General features: G+C 50.1%; 1 protein-coding gene across 1 annotated transcript; it reads left to right on the top strand.

Moving 5' to 3' along the window:
• The first annotated feature begins 20,356 nt into the window (after positions 1 to 20,356).
• On the top strand, positions 20,357 to 21,076 carry LOC137824931 (filament-like plant protein 1). The gene has a single exon (XM_068630606.1). It carries the CDS (start codon positions 20,357 to 20,359, stop codon positions 21,074 to 21,076), a length of 720 nt encoding a protein of 239 aa, XP_068486707.1.
• Positions 21,077 to 21,281: the final 205 nt, after the last annotated feature.

Below are 21,281 nucleotides of genomic sequence, written 5' to 3' on the forward strand. Positions count from 1 at the left end.
GAAGAGGAACGGAGGTTCGAAGCGGTGCGCACGTCGATCCCTTGACGAGGCAGTTTCCAGCGTTCCGGTCAACAGGCAGGATCAGGATCCACGGGCAAAGAAGGCTCTTTTTTAGGGCTTTATTCCTGGAGTGAAGGGATATCGTTTGTGGTGTCTAGAGGCAAAGAAGACGATTATCAACAGGGATGTTACCTTTGATGAATCTGCCATGTTAAAGAAGGTAAATCCAAAAGGAGTTGAAAATACTCCGTAACAGGTGGAGTATGCTCCGAAGCAGGTGGAGTTTAAGCAGACAGCGGTGATCCCAACACGAAACACCACTAGTGACTCTCCTATGACAGAAGAATAGTCAGATAAGGAAGAGGTTCCTACCCAAGAACCTCAACAGTAATCAACGCCAATTGCAGTTAGAAGACAGAGACGAGATATTTAGAAGCTTGCTCGTTTCATGGATATGGTTGCTGTACCGCCCTGGTGGTCGGATGCGATGACGTGGCATCCTGTTACAGTGTAGGCGTGTTGACAAGGCGCCAGGTTGACAGTTGGGAAGGAAGTCGGGAGGCACGTGTAGTCACCGATAGTTAAGTTGGCGTGTTCCGATCTCCAGCTTACCAGAATAGGCGATCGACAGGTTGAGAACGAAGTCGCCAGATGCAGACTCAGGCGACCAGGCGGTCGGAGATCGCCAGAACAAGCACATCGCCGAAGTTAAAGGAGAAGCAGATTATGAAGGCGGCCGGCGAGACCACAGGGAAGGTGTATGAAGGCCCTACCTCGCCAGTTTCAGTAGGGATCGCACTCCTGAGTTAGCTATGCACTGGGCAGCACCATGCATAGGTAACTTAGCCAAAATGAGAGTAGAAGTAGCGCCAAGTCAGGGAGCCTCCAGATGATGGCACGTGTACGGTTGGATACGAGCCACGTGTCCAAATCAGTAACTGCCAGGAGAGAGAAAATCACCAGGTATATAAGAGTTCCTAACAGATTTCCTAAGGTACGCACGTTCAGTTCATACACTTTACGCTTGCGAGTGACAGAGCTGTTTGTGAGAGAGGTTTGCACGGTTCCAGTCCTTAGTATTTGGTGATACCGTCACTGACTTGAGCGTCGGAGTGCGATCGGCCGCAGCGGCGCCGTATCGTTTCTTTGCAGGTTCTTGAGATAGATCCAGAGGAGGAACGGAAGTGAGAAGCGGCGCACACGTTGATCCTTTGACGAGGCATTCTCCAGCGCTCCGGTCAACAGGCAAGATCATCAGGCGCCCACCGTGGGGCCGTGTAAAGCGTGCTCCCATCCACAGCGTGAGTTCGTGGAGGTTTTGAGGTTTTCTGCGCGGGTTGTGTGCTGGTGCAACCGTCGTTCTTGGTTTCTCTGAGTTTTGTTCGGTAAAGTTTGTGTTTTAAACTGTTCGTTTGGCTTTTCGATCGGTGGATTCGAGTGCTTTCGAGTGGTTGTTTGGTTCGCGGAGAAACGGTGGTTTTTGGTGAGGCTGCGATTTTCTTCGAAGGCTCGCGGTGTTCTTGAAGTTCTTGCGCAGTTTCTTGAATCTTCTCCGATCGGTCGCTAGCTCGTTCGTGGTTGAAGTGTTATTTGCTGTATTTCTGTGGTTCGCTGAAGTTGATGAGAAAGATGAGGAGCAATCGTTCCAGTCCCGTGGCTCCCGTCGCAGCTGAAGGCGACGCCACCATGACCATGGCGCAGATGGCAGAAATGATGCGCTCATTGCAGGCTACTGTGGAAGCCTCGCGCGTCGAGCAGGCCAGGATACATGAAGACCTGGTCGCCTCTCGCGCCAGGAACGAGGAGCTCAGCAAAGTAGCTGAAGAGCTACGTCGAGCTCTTCAGGAGCAGCAGGTTCGTTCTTCCGCTGAAGAGGTGGCACCGTCGACGCCGCCTCGTGTTTTCCCAATGCCTTTCATTCAGGCGATTACCGATACGCCAATTCCCACGAGCGTGGTCCCGGTTAAAGCTGTTTTTACTGGCGTGGAAGATCCAGAGGCTCATCTGACCACGTTCCACACACAGATGATGCTGTCAGGGGGGTCGGATGCTGTCTATTGTAAGATGTTCGTGAGCACGCTCCAGGGAACAGCGATGGAGTGGTTTGTGAGCCTGCCTAATGGCCACATAACTAATTTTCAGCAATTCTCGAAAATCTTTGTCGAGCAGTATATTGTGAACAAGGCACCGCCCAGGGTGTCCTATGACCTGTTTGATATAAGGCAGTACCATGGGGAGTCCCTCAGAGACTACCTCAATCGCTTCGGAGCGCAGATGGTCAGGTCGCCGGCCAAGGATGAAGAAATGCTGGTTTATGCCTTCAAGAAGGGCGTGCAGCCAGGGCCATTCTGCGAAGCCTTGATCAGGGCTCATCCAGCGACGTTTGCCGAAGTCAGGCGACTTGCGGTGGCTCACATCGCTGACGAGAGTGAGGTCGCCGAGAAGAGAGGCAGTGTGGCTCCCATCAGGCCACGCGCCCAGACCAGGATCCAGCCACAGAGGGTGCTGGAAACGGCAGCGGCGGCCAGAAAGGATCAAAGGACTCGCTATCCTTACGATAGGAGAAACAAGGGAAGAAGCCAAGCGCGCCAACCGCCAGCACGCCAACAACCGGCACGCCGGGAATACAATCGCCCGCCTAAGCACAAATTTGTCATGGGACTAGCGGACCTGATCGCTATCCCTAACATATCTGCTAGGTTGAAGGCGCCCGAGAAGGTGGGCGACAAGGTGCTGGGGTCGAAGCCGGACGTCTGGTGCGAGTTTCACCAGTGCTTTGGCCACAACCTGGACTCGTGTTTGTCTTTAGGATACCAGCTCGACGATCTGGTTAAGAGCGGGTTCCTAAACGACTATCTGCTGGACAGAAGGACCGGAGGAGCGTCGAGTTCCCAGCCGGCAGGGGGAGAAGCCCAGCAACACGAGATGCCCATCCATGGGGAGATCCACACCATTGCAGGGGGTTTCTCAGGTGGTGGATGCACCGCGTCGCAGAGGAAAAAGTACGCGCGATCGGTGATGTCATTAGACATGTTTGAAGATCACTCGCCCGAAGTGGACATTACGTTCACCAAGCAGGATCTTCGGGACGTTGTGCCTCATGACAACGATCCCATTGTTATTTCGTTGATCACGGCGGGGAGGAAGGTCCACCGAGTTCTGGTGGATCAAGGAAGTTCGGCAGACGTGATGTTCTGGCCGACTTTCACGCAGTTGGAGTTGCCCCTTGACCAGCTAAGGCCCTATGGAGGGTGCTTGTATGGGTTCGCTGGCGACCAGGTGGAGGTCAGGGGGTACATCGAGCTGAGAACCACGTTTACCGATGAGGCTGGGTCGAGGACGGAGAAAATCAAGTACCTCATCGTAAACGCCCCTTCAGCATACAACATCCTGCTGGGAAGGCCCACTCTCAACAGGATAGGCGCAATTCCATCGACTCGGCACATGAAGGTGAAGCTGCCGTCCATGGAAGGGGTGGTAATCACGATAAAGTCTGATCAGAAGGAAGCGAAAAAGTGCTATGAAAATAGCCTGAAAAATAAAAGATCAGTGAGCTATGTTACAACCACCCCACCGCCCGGTGTGAAGCCCAGACCGCCGATAATGGAGGAGGCCGCTGGAAGGGACGTAGAGATGGTAGATGCTGAGCTGGGGGAGAGGAATGCTGCCCTGGAGGAGGAAGAGGCGCGGAATCGCCCGGAGGAAGCAAGGGAACTCGGAATCACCAAGGCGGTGATCGCCAGAGAGTCCAGGCCCAAACTCGTCGAGCAGTGGCTCGAGAAGGAGATCGGGGGAAAGGTTTTCAAGCTCGGAAGATCTCTGGAGGTCGATCTCCAGGACCAGATCGCCAAGGTGATTGAACGGCATCTGGACGCGTTTGCCTGGTCTGCTTCGGACATGCCCGGGATCGATCCCGACTTCTTGTGCCATCATCTGGCGATGGACAGCATGGTGAGACTGGTGCGGCAAAGAAGGAGGAAGTTTAACGAAGAAAGGAGGCAGGCGATCAAGGATGAGACCCAGAAACTCCTCGCTGCAGGCCACATCAGGGAAGTCCAGTACCCTGAGTGGCTGGCAAATGTCGTGCTGGTGAAGAAGAGCAACGGGAAATGGCGCATGTGCGTCGATTTCACCGACCTGAATAAGGCTTGCCCAAAGGATTCGTATCCTTTACCAAGCATTGATGCCCTGGTTGATAGTGCTGCAGGGTGCAAGCTGCTAAGTTTCCTGGACGCCTTCTCGGGCTATAATCAGATCAAGATGCATCCCATGGATGAAGAAAAAACAGCCTTCATGACGGAGAGGTCGTGCTACTGCTATAAGGTGATGCCGTTCGGGCTGAAGAACGCGGGGGCCACGTACCAGAGGCTGATGGATCGAGTACTTGCACCGATGCTGGGAAGGAACGTGCAAGCTTACGTCGATGACATGGTCGTGACCTCGCAGGAGAAAAGCAAGCACGTTGCAGACTTGGAAGAGTTGTTCACGACGATCGCCAAGTTCAAGTTGAAGCTCAACCCGGAGAAATGCATTTTCGGCGTGGAGGCTGGAAATTTTTGGGTTTTCTATTGACTGAAAGGGGAATAGAGGCCAACCTGGACAAGTGTGCCGCCATCTTGGCAATGAGGAGCCCGACTACAGTGAAAGAAGTCCAGCAGCTGACTGGTCGGAAGGCGGCCCTATCCCGCTTCGTGTCAGCGAGCGGAGAGAAGGGACATCCCTATTTCCAGTGTCTGCGGCGCAATAACAAGTTCGCTTGGACGAAAGAGTGCGAGGAAGCTTTCGTCAAGTTGAAGGAATATTTGGCGAGCCCGCCGGTTTTGTGCAAGCCACTGGCGGGAATCCCTCTCAGGTTGTATTTCGCTGTGACTGAGAGGGCGGTGAGTGCGGTGCTCGCCCAAGACCAGGATCAGGCTCAGAAGCCTATTTATTTCGTGAGCAAGGTGTTGCAGGGCCCAGAAACGAGATATCAGGCCCTAGAGAAGGCTGCTTTGGCTGTGGTGTTTTCGGCGAGAAGGTTGCGCCACTATTTCCACAGTTTCACAATACTGGTGATGACTGACCTGCCCATCCAGAAGGTCTTGAAGAAACCTGACGTTGCAGGAAGAATGGTGAAGTGGGCAGTCGAGTTGTCAGAGTTTGACATTAAATATGAGCCTCGAGGACCGATCAAAGGGCAAATCTTTGCAGATTTTGTAGTCGAGCTCTCTTCAGAGGCGACGCGGGTTGAAGGAGATGATTTCCGTTGGGTACTCTCGGTGGATGGATCGTCAAACCAGCAGGGTAGCGGTGCTGGAGTCATATTGGAAGGACCCAACGGCGTGCTGATCGAACAATCGTTGAGATTCGCCTTCAAAGCCAGCAACAATCAAGCAGAGTATGAGGCGCTGATCGCCGGGATTCTGCTGGCTAAAGAAATGGGAGCCAGAGTGCTGATGGCTAAGAGTGACTCGCTGCTAGTCACAGGGCAAGTAACAGGCGAGTTCCAGGCTAAAGATCCACAAATGGCGGCTTACTTGGCGTATGTGCAGGAATTGAAGAGTTCCTTTGCCTCTTTTGAAGTGGTGCATGTGCCCCGAGAACAGAATGCCCGAGCTGACTTGCTTGCTAAGCTCGCCAGTTCGGGCAAGGGGGGTAGGCAGAGGACAGTGATTCAAGAAACTTTGAAGACGCCGAGGGCATTTGTAGCAGATCACCTGGTCCTTCAGATAAGCAGGTCGACGGAGAGAGCAGCGAGAAGCCATAAGTCTTTGACGCAAGAAACCCTGAGATCGCCAAGAGTTAGAGCTTGTCGAGGGGAGAGGGTGGACGTGATGCAGGTCTGCGCTACCCACGAGCCAGACACTTGGATAACACAGTACAAGCGGTGCCTGGCAGATGGTCTCCTCCCGTTAGATCCAACAGAAGCTAGGAAGGTAAAGAAGAATTCCAGCAAGTATACACTGATTGATGGCGATCTGTACAGGTTTGGATTCACTCACCCACTCCTGGAATGCATACACGGCGAGAAGTGCACAAGAGTTATGGCAGAGCTCCACGAAGGAATATGTGGAAGTCATGTCGGGGGTCGAGCTCTAGCCGCCAGGACTCTCCGTGCAGGCTACTACTGGCCATCCATGACAGAAGATTGCAAGAAGTATGCCCAGTGCTGCAAACAATGCCAGCAGCACGCCGATTGGCACAAGGCACCTCCCGAGGAGTTGAAGTCGATCTACAGCCCTTGGCCGTTTCATACTTGGGGAATCGACATCCTGGGGCCTTTTCCACTAGCGATCAGGCAGATGAAGTACTTGGTGGTGGCGATTGAGTATTTCACCAAGTGGATTGAAGCAGAACCAGTGGCCCAGATCACCGCGCACAAGATCGAAGGCTTCGTATGGAAGAATATTGTGTGCCGGTTTGGAGTGCCTAAGCGCCTGGTATCAGATAATGGGACTCAGTTTGCGAGCCACCTGTTGAAGAAGCTTTGGAAAGGGGTCGGAATTCAGCAAGTGTTTGCATCCGTCGAGCACCCTCAGACTAATGGCCAGGTGGAATCGGCTAACCGGGTATTGCTGAGAGGTTTGAAGAGAAGGCTCGAGAAAGCCAAGGGAAGTTGGGCTGACGAGGTACCCCGAATAGTTTGGGCATACCACACCACCGAGCAGTCAGGAACCCATGAGACCCCGTTTAGCTTGGTCTATGGGTGTGATGCCATGATCCCAGTCGAGATTCAGGAGAGCTCGCCGAGATTCCAGAACTTTGTGGAGGAAGACTCGAATGAAGAGCGAAGACTGAACCTGGATCTGCTGGATGAAGTCAGGGAGGAGGCAAGGCTGAAGGCTGAGGCGGTGAAGAGAAGGGTCGAGCGGAGGTACAACTCAAAGGTGATGCCAAGGCAGTTTAGAGAAGGCAATCTGGTGATGAGAAAGGCCCACCAGTACGAGATGGAGAACAAGCTATCACCCAAGTGGACTGGACCGTTCAGAATCACCGAGGCACTCGGGAACGGAGCCTATCGCTTGGAGACGTTGGAGGGGGGGCGATTCCTCGTACCTGGAACGCCACACACCTGAAGTTGTACTATAGCTAAGAGCTTTGTAAGTAAAGACAAACACAAATATTACATTGCAATGTCTCTGTAAAAACAGTTTTAAGGGGGCACTCTTTTTTCCCTAAGGAGGGTTTTTAATGAGGCCACCCAATAAAAGAAGAGTTTTCGAAGTATAAGGTGTTTTCAGATTGCATATGTGTTATTTCCAAAAAGTTTCGAAGAAAGACCTTGCCATTCGTACATGATTTAAGGCACGAGAAGATATGTCGCATGCTTTCTAAAGTTTTAAAGTCCTCATCGTTTTTCGGCGATTAGAGGCACCAGGTAAGTTTTTAAAGTCCTCATCGTTTTTCGGCGATTTGAGGCGCCAGTTAAGGTTTTAAAGTCCTCATCGTTTTTCGGCGATCGGAGGCACCAGATGGAAGACCTCAACGCCCTCGCACGTTTTGAGGCAAGTTAAAGACCTCCTCGCCGTTGAGCGAGTGCAGGCGAGAAAGAGAAAAAGTCCTCCGTGTTTCTAGGAGCGAGAAGTTGTAACTCCCGGGGCAACGTAGAGGCAAGTTAAAGACCTCCTCGCCGTTGAGCGAGTGCAGGCGAGAAAGAGAAAAAGTCCTCCGTGTTTCTGGGAACGAGAAGATGTAACTCCCGGGGCAACGTAGAGGCAAGTTTAAGACCTCCTCGCCGTTGAGCGAGTGCAGGTGAGAAAGAGCAAAAGTCCTCCGTGTTTCTGGGAGCGAGAAGATGTAACTCCCGGGGCAACGTAGAGGCAAGTTAAAGACCTCCTCGCCGTTGAGCGGGCGCAGGCGAGAAAGGTCCTCAGTGCATCCAGGGGGGAGGAGATGTACGCCCTGGGCAAGTTGAGGCACCGGATAAAGTCCTTATCGCCGTTGTGCGAACTAAGGCCCATCAAAGACCTCCTCGCCGTCGAGCGAGTGCAGGCGTGAGAAAAGAAAGGTCCTCAGTGCATCCAGGGGGGAGGGGATGTACACCCTGGGCAAGTTGAGGCACCTGACAAAGTCCTTCTCGCCGTCGAGCGAGTTAAGGCCGTTTAAAGTCCTTCTCGCCGATGAGCGAGTTCAGGCGAGTAAAAGACCTTCTCGCCTGTGCGCGAGTATAGGCGAGATAAAATCCTTCTCATCTTGAACGAGTTCAGGTATGGCGAAGAGGGTGGAAGAAGCTTGAAGGGTGGCTAGGGTAGGTTCGAAGAGAACGCCTAGCCAGCCAGTCTTTAGCTCTGAGGTTCAGGGGAGGTAAAGGAGGGTCCTAAAGGGCATTTCTGCCTCAGATAAAGAGATGACTGCCAAAGCCTGAGGCTAAGGAAAGTTGGTGTCGCCAAGAGGTCTAGGTGATTGCGAAAGTTCAAATACGGCGAGAAGGTTGAAAGACTTGTTTGATAAAGCGGGTCAAGTGGGACGTTGTTTGAACCAATGATTGAATCACAGTTCATTGCTTGGAACTTTTCTTACGATCAGGTTAGTGCCTCAGGGGTACAAGTTGTTTAAAGCGATTATTAGTTAAGTTCGAATTGGCTCGAAGCGGTTACGCCAAAGGTCATGTTTGCGAAATCGTTAAGTTAAACGCAGCAGAGTTAAACATACAAAGAAAGTAAAGCACTCAAGAGAAGTCAGAAGACATATCCAAATTTTGCTATTGAAGTAAATGGCTGTTCAAAATATATGTGCAAGAGTTTTTACAAGATAAAATACAAGTGAATTCATAAAGAGGCAGATGGGGTAGAGTTGGTTGAGCCTTCGGCGGGAACGACTTTCCCATCTACCACTTCGTTGTCTAACGACACCATGCTAAGGTCAAGATCAGGGAAGAGGCATGCAAACTGTTCTCGAGCGGCATCAAACCCAGCAACCAGAATCTGAGCAGAGCTTAGCTTAAGTTCTTCGATTTGCTTTTGAAATCCTTCAACTTGCTGCTTAAGCTCCTTGTTCTGCTGCTCCAGCTCTTCGACCTGTTTTTGGAGTTGTTTGTTGGTCTCTTGAGCTTGGAGAAGGTCGTCAGCCACCTTCTTAGATTCTGTTTGAGCCTGGGCCAACTCGGCAACCATCTTCACCTTCTCTTTGTTGGCCTCGGAGAGATCAGCCATGGCGTCGTCTCTTGCTTTCTCTACTTGCCCGAGTAGTTTCTCGCGGTCGATCGACCTCTGCTCCAGCTTCTGTACCTTGTCGGCATTGGCTTGAATTTGAGCCTCCAGGTTGCTCGCCTTGGTACGCAGAGGCACGATTCTGCTTTCAAGTTCGACCTTTTCTTGGGCAAGTTCGTGGACTTTGCGGCGAAGGTCGACAGCTTCCTTGCGCGCAAGCCTAAGCTCGGTGTTTAGGGCATCCTCCACTCGAGAATGTTCCATCTCCGCGAGCGTTAGGCTGAATGACACCTTTTCCACCTCGACCTTCATTGTGCTGTTCTCGGTCTTGAGGTTGTAGATGTCATCCTGTAGCCGCCTGGTGGAGCTCTCCACAGCTCTCGTTATGATTGATGGGATATCCTCTGCAATAGTTTTGAGTTTCGCAGTCAGAGGTTCCCACATCCTCGTCACCTCGAGGGAAAGATTTGCAGCTTGGAGAGGCGCCAGGGGGGCTTGTTGAGGGTTCTCGTCGCCGCCTTCCTTAGCAATATTTTCGGTGTTTGCTTCTTGGCGCGGCGACGCAATCGGGGACTCGGTGATTAGGATTGGAGAGGTGTGAGCGACCTCATCCCCGATTGGAATGACCCCTGCAGCTGAGGTGTTGGAAGGAGGGCCCCCTCCTGCTGATATATGTGGAGTAGAAGCGCTCGGGGGGTCCTCTAAGAAGTTTGGCTCTTGGGCCTCAGTTGCAGGTGGCGCAGTGGCCAATGGAACCGCTTGGACTGGTGGTGAAGGGGCTCTTGGCGCTGGCGATGAGGGAGGAGGGGCAGGTGTTGACGGTGGTGTTGAAGCTGGAAGAGGGGGTGGGGCAGGTGGAGAAGGTGGTGCCACCCTCTTCCTTTTTGTGACAAGGCCGTCCTCCGTGACCTCGTCGTCCTCTTCCTCATCCTCTTGGACAACTTGGGGGGCTTTCCGTTTTGGCCTCTTAAGGACCAGTTTCTTTCGTTGGGCGGGCGCCTTAGGCGGTGATCGCCCCTGGATAATGGCCTTCTCGACCGCCGAGTTGGGAACCGTCTGGGAGCCGGTCGCCAACCCGTGGCTGCGGGCGAGCGCCTTTAGATCGGCGAGCATATTCTTACCCAACATGGTATCTGCGTGAAATGAAAGTGCATAAGTTAGTTTAAAGGAGAATGGGGTAAGTATACAAGACAATAAAACAGCAAAGGCAGGCATATGCGGAAAAGATAAAACCAAAGTCTTGTGTGTATTGCACAAGACGCCCAGAAGCAATATCAGAAGCATGTCAAGACAAGGATGTAGCGTCCTAACCTATTTGGAATTCCAACTGATCCTCAAAGAACTCGAAGGAAATCAGGGTGGGGGTCAGGAATGTTATGTGGGCATCTGCCACCCTCTTCCAGAAGAGACAAAGGTCTCTGTCCAAAGCTCCCATGCTGTCAGGACTTCTGGGCCTCCTGAAGCAGCTCTTGGACTCTTTTTTCCCCTTGTCCACCCAGTACAAGGGGAAACCGTCGAGAAGGGAAGGGTCTTTGTCGTTTGCGCGAACCTGGATGAACTTCCCCTTCCAATCCTTATACGACTGCTGGAAGATGGTGAAGATGGATCTCCCAGCAATTGGCGTTCAGACTGACCCAAAGGCGATCGCCTGGGTGTTTGGCCTCAAACAGAAATAAAAATACGTCCACTGACGCAGGCAACCCCAGGTGGGCACATGTTACCTCAAAAGCTCGGACGAACGCCCAGCTGTTGGGGTGAAGCTGGGCGGCGGCGATGTTGAGCTCGGTTAAGAGTTCCCTCTCAAATCGAGTAAGAGGGAACCTGAGTTTGACTTTCTTGAAGAGAATGGTGTAGACGAAGCAGAAGGGCCCGTCGGCGCTCACTTTATCATCAACACACACTGGCAGGGTGGTTGGGCAAGGCAGCACCATCATTCTCTCATCGTGCTCCTTGTGGAATGATTGGTAGGCCTCGTCCCCATTGGTCAATCGCAGAACCGCTCCCGCGGTGTTCACCGACGACGTTTCCTTTAAGAGGGTCGAGTTAGCCCATGGGTATAACGTCTTGAAGTCTGGCAGTGGGGTGGGGGCTCCTCCAGCGTTTGGTGGAGTCGCCTGGGCCAGAGTGGTTTGAGAAGACGCTGGCCTCACAGCCTGCAATGAGGGAGCACCACGGACTTGCGAAGAGTCGTGTGCTTGTGAAGGGGGGTTTCGCGCTGACGGAGGGGGGTTCGGGGTGATCTTCGTGCGAGTCATGGTAGCAACTGCAAACGAAGGAGGAAGGAAAAATGATCAGGAGGGTTACGAAGGCTGACTCAATCATGAATGGAAGGTGAAAGACGAACGAATGTGAGTTCGTTGCGACAATCGGCAAAGCCCTAAGTCACGCAGAAGGGGAAATGGAAAAACAGCCCACAACGTATGCACCAGACAGTTATAGGATGATGCAAATCGGTGAAAATGCAAGAAAACCCAGCAGATAAAGGAAAGTAGTTACCTTTCGATGATCGGGAGAATATTAAGGGGAGTTGGTGATCTAGAGCGTCGAGGAACGTCGAGAGCTTTCGCAGAAGAGAGGGAGAGCGTATGCAAGTGTGAAGAAAGTGATGGAACAGTAGGAGCGTAAGGGGTTTAAGGGTTTTCGAACGGTTTTGGGAAGCGCTAACGGCAGATGAAGATGGCCGTTGATGAGAGCCACGTGTCGAAGGATGCGCGAAGAGTTTGGTGGAGCGTCAGAGCAGCAGAAAGTACTACCGCTTGGAATTCTGCGCCCATGCCACGTAGACCGGTGTTAACGAAGGCTTTTTTCAGTCTTTTCGCTAGACAAGTCTTCGCTTAAGACTGGGGGGCTTGTGTACCGCCCTGGTGGTCGGATGCGATGACGTGGCATCCTGTTACAGTGTAGGCGTGTTGACAAGGCGCCAGGTTGACAGTTGGGAAGGAAGTCGGGAGGCACGTGTAGTCGCCGATAGTTAAGTTGGCGTGTTCCGATCTCCAGCTTACCAGAATAGGCGATCGACAGGTTGAGAACGAAGTCGCCAGATGCAGACTCAGGCGACCAGGCGGTCGGAGATCGCCAGAACAAGCACATCGCCGAAGTTAAAGGAGAAGCAGATTATGAAGGCGGCCGGCGAGACCACAGGGAAGGTGTATGAAGGCCCTACCTCGCCAGTTTCAGTAGGGATCGCACTCCTGAGTTAGCTATGCACTGGGCAGCACCATGCATAGGTAACTTAGCCAAAATGAGAGTAGAAGTAGCGCCAAGTCAGGGAGCCTCCAGATGATGGCACGTGTACGGTTGGATACGAGCCACGTGTCCAAATCAGTAACTGCCAGGAGAGAGAAAATCACCAGGTATATAAGAGTTCCTAACAGATTTCCTAAGGTACGCACGTTCAGTTCACACACTTTACGCTTGCGAGTGACAGAGCTGTTTGTGAGAGAGGTTTGCACGGTTCCAGTCCTTAGTATTTGGTGATACCGTCACTGACTTGAGCATCGGAGTGCGATCGGCCGCAGCGGCGCCGTATCGTTTCTTTGCAGGTTCTTGAGATAGATCCAGAGGAGGAACGGAAGTGAGAAGCGGCGCGCACGTCGATCCTTTGACGAGGCATTCTCCAGCGCTCCGGTCAACAGGCAGGATCAGTTGCCTATGCACTTCTAGTTGTTGATGACATTCCATCCACTTACCCAAAAGCCATTCTGATTTCAGAGAGTGGTAATCAAGAAGGTGCGATGGAAGAAGAGATGCAATCTTTGAAGAAGAACAAGATGTGGAAGTTGGCACAATTACCAAAAGGTAAGAAAGCAATCTTAGGACCGTACTAAAGGCACACAACCCTAGCAGAATGAGCCGTATGAAAAACGTACCTCTGCAAATTCTGTTAAGGTTACCTTTATAGCTAGGTTTCTTCTCTAATGGAAACCAAGTAGAGGATGCTCAAGCCCATGAAGCCCAAGCCCAACAAGGGGCCCAAGCCCAACAAGGGGTCCAAGCCCAACAAGGGGCCCAAGCCCAACGAATCACTAGGAGCATGGCAAGAGCTTTGGGACAAGAGTATAATGAGATGGCTCTTCTTATTTCTTTTATAGAATAGGGGTGCGGATGTAATAAATAGGTGTAAGTAGTAAGGGAGGCTAGGGGGGAGTGTAGATAGGAGTTAGGAGGTGCCAAACTAGGAAGGAAAGTCACACTTCCTTCATGCACTAGTTGGCGCCGAATTTGAGTCTCATTTGAGGCACATTTGGCTTTGCATTTCAGCACCTTATAGGCTATAAATAAAGGTGCTGCCCTTGTACAAATCAGATTTGGAATTTAGAGTAGAGAGACTATACTCAAATTTAGAGAGAAATTGTGAGTCTTGAGTCTTCTTCTTGCTTTGCCTTATCTTGTGAGCTATGGTGAGCTTCAAGTGGCGGCACTCCTTCACTTATCTTGGAACAAGGCTCCAAGTGGCGTGAATGGCTTCTCCAAATCTCAAAATCCAGCAACCTCCTTTCTATAAGTGTTCTTCTTTCATTTCTTCAATTTTCATTCGGTAGTTTCTTAGTTTCTAGTGTTTCCTTTCATGAGTACCGATTACAATTTGTGTTTCTAGCTTGGTTTCCATTTTTCTGTTCGGTGCAGTAGCTTTCCTTTTCATTTCTGTTCGGTTGTTTAATTTTGTTCTTCATTCTTTGTTGCTGATTCCATTTGACAATATATGGACTTCCATATGAGCTTTGGTTTGGTGCAAAGTCTTGGTGAGTTCTTGAATTAGAACATTGATCCAATTCTAAGTAAAGTGCCATTTCATGACCAACTCAAGTTGCTCCTAAGAATGTCAAAGAATCATGTATTCTTGTTGTTGCATTCACATCATTCTCTCTCTAGGCCGTTATGCTTTTGGACGCGTGGCTCACATCCAGCCCTGCACGTGTCGCCATCTGGGCTGGGATGGCAAGTAGCACCCAGCCCTACACGTGTCGCCATCTGAGCTAGGACAACTTGAGCGTCATTTCTCTATTGCACCCAACCCTACACGTGTCATCATCTAGGTTGGAGTAACTGGTGACATCCAACCCTACACGTGTCGTCATCTCGATTGGGGCAACGTGAACGTTATTTCTGTGTAGTAACCAGCCGCACAACTAAGTCTTCTACTCAAGGAGCAAGCTAGCGCACAATGCGCTGTGAAACACCACCTGACAAGGCGAGTATCGGATGCAGCAAAGTGCATCATCTCTGTGATACCCCTTGTCGCAAGCGGCACCTTTCTTATCGCTGCGCCGTGCATGTTCTAGCTGGGGAAACCTTGCCACCAATGAATGTCCACTCTGGGAATCCCGTCGCTGATGAGCAAGGTGTTCCCCCCAACCCACTCGACCTTCATGCCCCATGCTGGTGCAACAATCGTCTTACTGAACTTACACGCTTGAAATTACCCTTTTGAGCCTTCAACAGCTTTAACTAAGCTTACTGGGAGATCCGGCGATGTGCTCCTTGTGGCGGCGTGTAAACCACCCGATCTCCTAGCATTCCCCAGCGAAATCTGATCATCTGATCTCCTAGCACTCTCATACGGCGATTGTGACGTAACTCTGGTGACCGCCGGTTACGCACACTAGAGATCGGAGAACGCCAATTTAGCGATCGACGACTATGCCCACTTCTGAACCATTCATCTTTTCTAGCCTACGTGTTCCACTGAGCACGCCCCACCCGAGCACGTGCAAGATACGTCATCACACCTGATGACCTGGTCGGTACAAGATTGAAGATAAAGAAAAATTAACCTTTGCTTTTGGTATGACCTTAACAGCCATTGCACACCCTTCTTGAACCTAGCAGAACAAGTATACGCAAAATGCCCTCGACCCACTAATTCATCAACGTCCAACCTACTAGTTAACTCTTTAGAGAACCCAAACCTCTTATCCAAATTCGCCGCACATGCATCGCCATCCTCCCCTTCCTCCAATATAGTTGTTGTTGCCTTCTTCCCCTGTCGTCATGCCAACAAAACCCTAATGTTCTTAGTCCGTGATTACGGAGGAAACGACCGCTTGAAGAACTTCCTTGACGTGGAGGTCACGCTCCTGCTCCCTCTCATCGGCGCCGGAGACTTCTTCAGGAAGCGCTTCAAGCTCAGGCTATTGAACAGGAAGAACGGAGACTGTTTCCAGGAGTTACGTCACCTTTCCTGTGGTGGTGATTGCTGCCAGCCGAACTAAGTGGGGCTTTGGGATTTGCAAAGGGTTGCCTCCGTGAAGCACGTAAGGATTCGTCTTCTACGGCTTCGATGTACAAACTCCCATTAATGGAAAGATTACAAAGTTGATAGCTAATCAATGATTAGTCATGCCATTGCAGAGAAGCTTCTGTAGAATGAAGAGCCAACTACGAAAAAAAATGGCGATCGCGAATTCCATTAGCTTTGTTTTGGCTTTACTGTCAAACAGAATCAACCGGTTGTTTCGATAAATCAACTGGTTATTTTTTAAGAAAACTTTAATAGAATTCTATTAAGTTGTTTAAACTGTTTTAAATGATTCCAATTGCTTTTGGTTTTTGATTTAACTATTTTAACCATTTGATTGGGGTATATAAAGGTTGTTTTACGCTCCTATGCAAAAACTAAGAAAGAGAGATTAATCAAAAACAGTTTTCAATATTTCAAAAGCTTTGGATCTCAAGTGTGTGGAATAGAATTGGGTTTTGTACTTCTGAACCTTAATCTTTGATTTACCCAGGTGTATTCTATTCCTCTTCTTCAAACATTGTATTTCTGTATTAAGGAATTTTCAAGAAAGGTGTTTTCTAGAAACTGTATGGTGCTAAAGAGTGGTGTGTGTTCTTGAGGGGTTCAAGATCATCACTCTTCGTGGGTGTGTTTTGTAATCTAAGTTTGATTACATAGTGAATTCTCAGTGGTTAGTCGAGGAGTGGATGTAGCTCTTGGTTAAGAATGAACCAATATAAACATCTTGTGTGATTTTCTCTATCCCTACACTCATATACTGTTTTAAAATTGTTTTGCATTCTGCTGGTATAAACAATCGGTTGTTTCGTGAAAACAACTGGTTGATTTTCTGGAAACAAACTTAAAATTGAAATTTTATTAAGTTGAGCAAAAAATCAATTAATTGATTCTTCATAGTTTTTCACTCTACCTTCAATGTTTGCGGAAATCTTTTAGAAACAATTCATCTCCCTCTTGTTTAGGCAACTAATTCTACCATTAATAAGTCGTCATTGTTTCCATTTTTTGTACTAGTTTAAACAAGCTTCAAATTTAATAGAATGCGCTTGTCCAACAAAACTCGCAGGTTATATGTGATTAGCAACACCCCTACAAAAGTATAACTAAAAATAAGTGTAATATACTTCAAAAAGTGTTCCTTAAATTAAACTAAATTCAAAAATAAAAAATTTAAAAATTCAAATACATAATGCATCAAACATTAAATTACATAAAAAAAAATACAAAAATAGTTTGCAAAATAAGACATATCAACATCATATTTCAACTCAAATGAGTGAAACTTAACAATATTGATAGATAAAAGAACAAAGGAGAGTGAGAGAACCTAGTTGTGCATGACTTCAAGGACTGAGGTAAGCAAAGAGTTTTAAGTGTCAAAATTCAAGTTGCACAACACGTGTTGGAAAGTGAGTTGGATCTTCAAATTGAAGGAAAACTCAAAAATCCTCTTTTAAGATGTGGAGTTGGTGGCGACAATGGAATGTGAAAGTTAAATGTGACTCAAAATGGAATAAGGAACATCATTGTTGAACTTTTCATTTTTTAAAATAACCCTAACATGACATTGAAAACCTAATGTGTTGAGTTGTAGTACTGAGCTTGTTTTACATTAATGGAAGTTGATCCTGCCTGTTGACCAGGACGCAAGAACCTTGCCTCGTCAAACCTGGATCGACTTCTGCACCGTGTTAGCCTCCGTCCTTCACCGCGATTCACCTCTAGAACCTGCAAAAGACAGAACGGCGCCGCTGCGGCCGATCACGCTCCGACGCCCAAGTCAGCGACTGAACCACCAAATACTAAGAGAAAACTCAAGAACTCTAAGGAACCGTTCAAAATTCTCTCTCAGCGTACTCAAGACTCACAAGCGTAAAGAAGTAATCTAAACGTGCGTACCTCAGAAGTTCGTTAGAATCTCTTATATACCTGTGCACTTTTCTCTCTCCTGACAGTTACACATCTGGACACGTGGCTCGCATCCAGCTGTACACGTGTCACCATCTGGAGCATCCTTGACTTGGGCGCCACTTCTTACTCTTCAAGCTTTTGGCTAAGTTACTTATGCACAACACAGCTCAGTGCATAGCTGCCTTGGAGCGTGATCTCTTCTGAGTGGCGAGTTCGGGTGCCTTCGTACACACCTTCCCTATGGTCTCGCCGGCCGCCTTCATGATCTGCTTTACTTGCTTCACCGTGTATGTTCAGGTAAGCTGTCTCCCGACCTCATCCTCTGGCTAGCTAGGAAATGACTATCTGACTTCATCTTCGGCGATGTCCTTGTTTCGGCGATCTCTAACCACCACGTGGTCGTGGGTTCGCATCTGGCGACTTCATCTCAAACCCGGTGACCGCCGGTTTAGGTATGCTAGAGACCGGGGCATGCCAACTTAATAACTGGCGACCACACGAGCCCCCCGACTTCCTTCCCTTCTGCCAGCCATGGGCCCTGCTCAACACGCCTTCATAATAGCTCGATGCCACGTCATCACTTCCGACTACCAGGACGGTACACAAGCCCCCCAGTCTTAAGCGAAGACTTGTCAAGCGAAAAGACTAAAGAAGTCACGTCACTACCGGTCTACGTGGCGCTGGCGCAGAATTCCAAACGTTCGTACTTTCTGCTTTCCTGACGCTCCACGAAACACCTTTCCAATCGCTCGACACGTGGCTTCATCAACGGTTATATTTAGCTGTTGTTTACGCTTCCAAAAATTGTTTGAAAAACCCTTAAACCCATTTCATTTCTACTGTTCCATCATCTCTTTGCCTTCTCAAACGCTCTGAGTTTCCTCTGCAAACCCCACGACGCTCTTCAACTCTCTTAACCCCCAACTTCCTTCAGCGTTCGTCTGATCATCGAAAGGTACTCCGTTTACTTCTTCTGTTGATATTTGCTGCATTTTAACCGATTCGCATCATCCATTAACTGCCTGGTGCATACGTTGTGGGTTGTTTCTTCTGCTTCTCCCTTCTCGTAACTTAGGGCTTCGTCTTCCATCATAACGAACTTTCGTTCGTTCGTTTTTCATCCTTCTTTCACAATCGAGTTGACCCCTGCAACCTTCGCTCACCTTTCTTTTCCTTTTTCCTTTGCAGTTCCCGCGATGGCTCGAACAAAGACCACCGCGAATCCTCCTCCTTCGTCACGAAACCCTCCATCTCAAACTCATAACCCACCGCGAGCACCTGGTGCTTCCTCCTCCCAGGCTGAGAGGCCTGCAACCTCTCACCCCAACCTTGCTCGGGCAACTCCGCCCATCGCCGGAGGTGCCTCCATCCCTTCCCCAGACTACAAGAAGTTATACCCATGGGCTACTTCAACTTTACTGAAGGAGACTTCTTCAGTAAACTCCGCTCTGGCGGTGCTTCGATTCAAGAAAGGGGACGAGCCCAACCTTTCGTTCCACAAGGAGCACGATGATAAACTGACGGTGCTGCCTTGCCCCCCGACGTGCCAGTCTGCGCAGATGACAAAGGGAACAACGGCGAGTTGTTCTGCTTTGTGTATACCACCCTTTTCAAGAAGGTGAAACTCAGGTTTCCCCTTACCCGTTTCGAACGGGAACTTTTAACCGAGCTCGACATCGCCGCCGCCCAGCTTCATCCCAACAGCTGGGCGTTCGTGCGGGCGTTCCAAATTGTGTGTGCGCATTTGGGACTACCGGCCTCGGTAGATGTGTTCCTTTTCCTGTTCGAGGCCAAGAACCCTGGAGACCGCCTTTGGGTGAGCCTGAACGGAATTGCTGGGAGGTCGATCCTCTCTATCTTCCAGCAATCTTACAAGGATTGGAAAGGTAAATTCGTCCAAGTGCGCCAAAATGACCAGGACGCTTCGCTGCTCGACGGCTTTCCCTTGTACTGGATGAACAAGGGAACTAAGGACTCCAAGGGAAGCTTCAGGAAGCCAAGAAGCCCTGACAACATGGGCGATTTGGACAAGGACCTGTGCCTCTTCTGGAAGAGCGTGGCAGCCGCTAACATCACCTTTCTCACCTCTGCGATCATCTCCTTCGAGTTCTTCGAGGGCCAACTCGAGGCTCGCATAGGTTAGTGCTCACCTCAACATCTAAGTTATTGCCCTGTGCTGCACCTCTGTTATCTGTTACTGGGCGTCTTGTCTGTTGCGCACTAGACTTGGCCTTTATTTCCTGCACCACTTGCTTGTCTCATTTGCATACTTACTCATGTGTTTACCTTTGTCTTTGAGCTTACCTGTATACTTTTGCATTATGCAGATCTCATGCTGGGTAAAGGCAAACTAGCTGAATTGAGGGTGCTCGCCCGAGCCCACGGGTTGGCGTCGGGCTCCCAAACTGTGCCCAACTCAGTGGTGGAGATCGCCGCTGCTCAGGGCAGATCGCCCCCTCAAGGCCCAGCTCCTTCAGAAGCCTTGCCCACCCAACAACGCAAGAAACTCATCCTAAGGAAGCCAAAGAGGAAAACTCCTCAGGTGGTCCATGAGGATGAAGAAGAGGACGATGAGGCAACTGAGGATGGCCTCATCACCAAAAGGAGAAGGGTGGCACCTTCTTCACCACCTGCTCCACCTCCTCTTCCAACACCAACACCGCCTTCTCCGCCAGCTCCAACTCCAGCACCGCCTTCTCCCCCAGCTCCCACACCGCCAGTTCAAGCAGTACCCTTGGCGGCTGCATTTCCTGTGGTTGAGGCTACTGAGCCCAACTTTATGGAGAACCCTCCGAGCGCCTCCACCCCATTTGTATCTGCTGGAGAGGGTCCTCCTTCAACAGCCTCAATCGCGGAAGCAGCACCAGGCGGGGATGAGGGTGCTCACAACTCGCCGATAATCATCACTGAATCCCCTACATCCCCACCACGCCAAGAAGCCCAACCTTTACCGATCCAAGAGGGCGGTGGTGAGAGCCAGCACCAGGCTCCTTCAGCGCCTCCACCACCAGCGGTTGCAAGCCTTCCCCTCGCGGTTAAAGGGATCTAGGGACCCTTCACAGCCAAACTCAGAATGATGGCAGAGGACCTCCCCTCCATCATATCAAAAGCTGTGGAGAGCTCCAGCCAAAAGCTTCAGGATGACATCTCCGTGCTCCAAGAGGAGAATCGCCTAATCAGGATCGAGGCGGAGAAGTTGTCCTGCAACCTTATGATGGCCGAAATCGAGCATTCTCGGGTGGAGGACGCCATGAGCACCGAGCTGAGGGTGGCGCGCAAGGAGGCCACCAATCTACGCCAGAAGGTGCACCTCCTAGCTCAAGAGAAAATTGAGCTAGAGAGCAAACTGGTTCCCTACCGTCTCAAGGTGGCTGACCTGGAGGCATCGATCAAAGCAGATGCAGCTAAGGTAGAGAGCCTTGAGAAGAGGTCGGTAGATCGGGAGGTCCTCTTGGGAAAAGTTGAAAAAGAGAGGGATGACACCATGGTTAAGCTCGCCGAGGCTAGAAAGGAGAATGAGAAGATCGCCGCAGAGCTGGCCCAGGCGCAGGCGGAAAACAAGAAGGTTACTGAAGACCTCCTTCAAGCTCGTGAGACAACTGAAAATCTAAAGAAACGAGCTGATGAGTTAGAACAGCAAACCGAGGGGCTGAAAAAGCAAACTGAAGAGCTCGAGCTGAGCTCCGCCCAGATCCTCGCTGCTGGGTTTGACGCCACCCTGGAGCAAATCGACTTAGCAACTCTGCGAGCGCGACTGTTCACTAACTGCTTCGAACCATCAACTTTCGAACGATAGCATTCTAACAACTTGTGAACTTTAAGGTAACGAACCTCAGCGTGAAGCCACTTTCCAAACAACGAGTTTCATCCCAGCTAATAGTTTAAGACGTAGCTCACCTGATCTGCCTTATCAAACGGGCCTTAACTCTTGCCATCGCTTGAATTTCTTCTGATCGCCAAAGAGTCTCGGCGATTCCAGCTTCCTCTTGCCTTCATAACTT

The sequence above is a fragment of the Phaseolus vulgaris genome, chromosome 8 (assembly GCF_000499845.2).
Source record: "Phaseolus vulgaris cultivar G19833 chromosome 8, P. vulgaris v2.0, whole genome shotgun sequence".
In the NCBI taxonomy this organism is placed as follows: Eukaryota; Viridiplantae; Streptophyta; class Magnoliopsida; order Fabales; family Fabaceae; genus Phaseolus; species Phaseolus vulgaris.

What these genes read in the sequence shown, in the direction of transcription:
- LOC137824931 (XM_068630606.1), top strand. Translation starts at nt 20,357, where the DNA reads ATGGCAGAGGACCTCCCCTCCATCATATCAAAAGCTGTGGAGAGCTCC.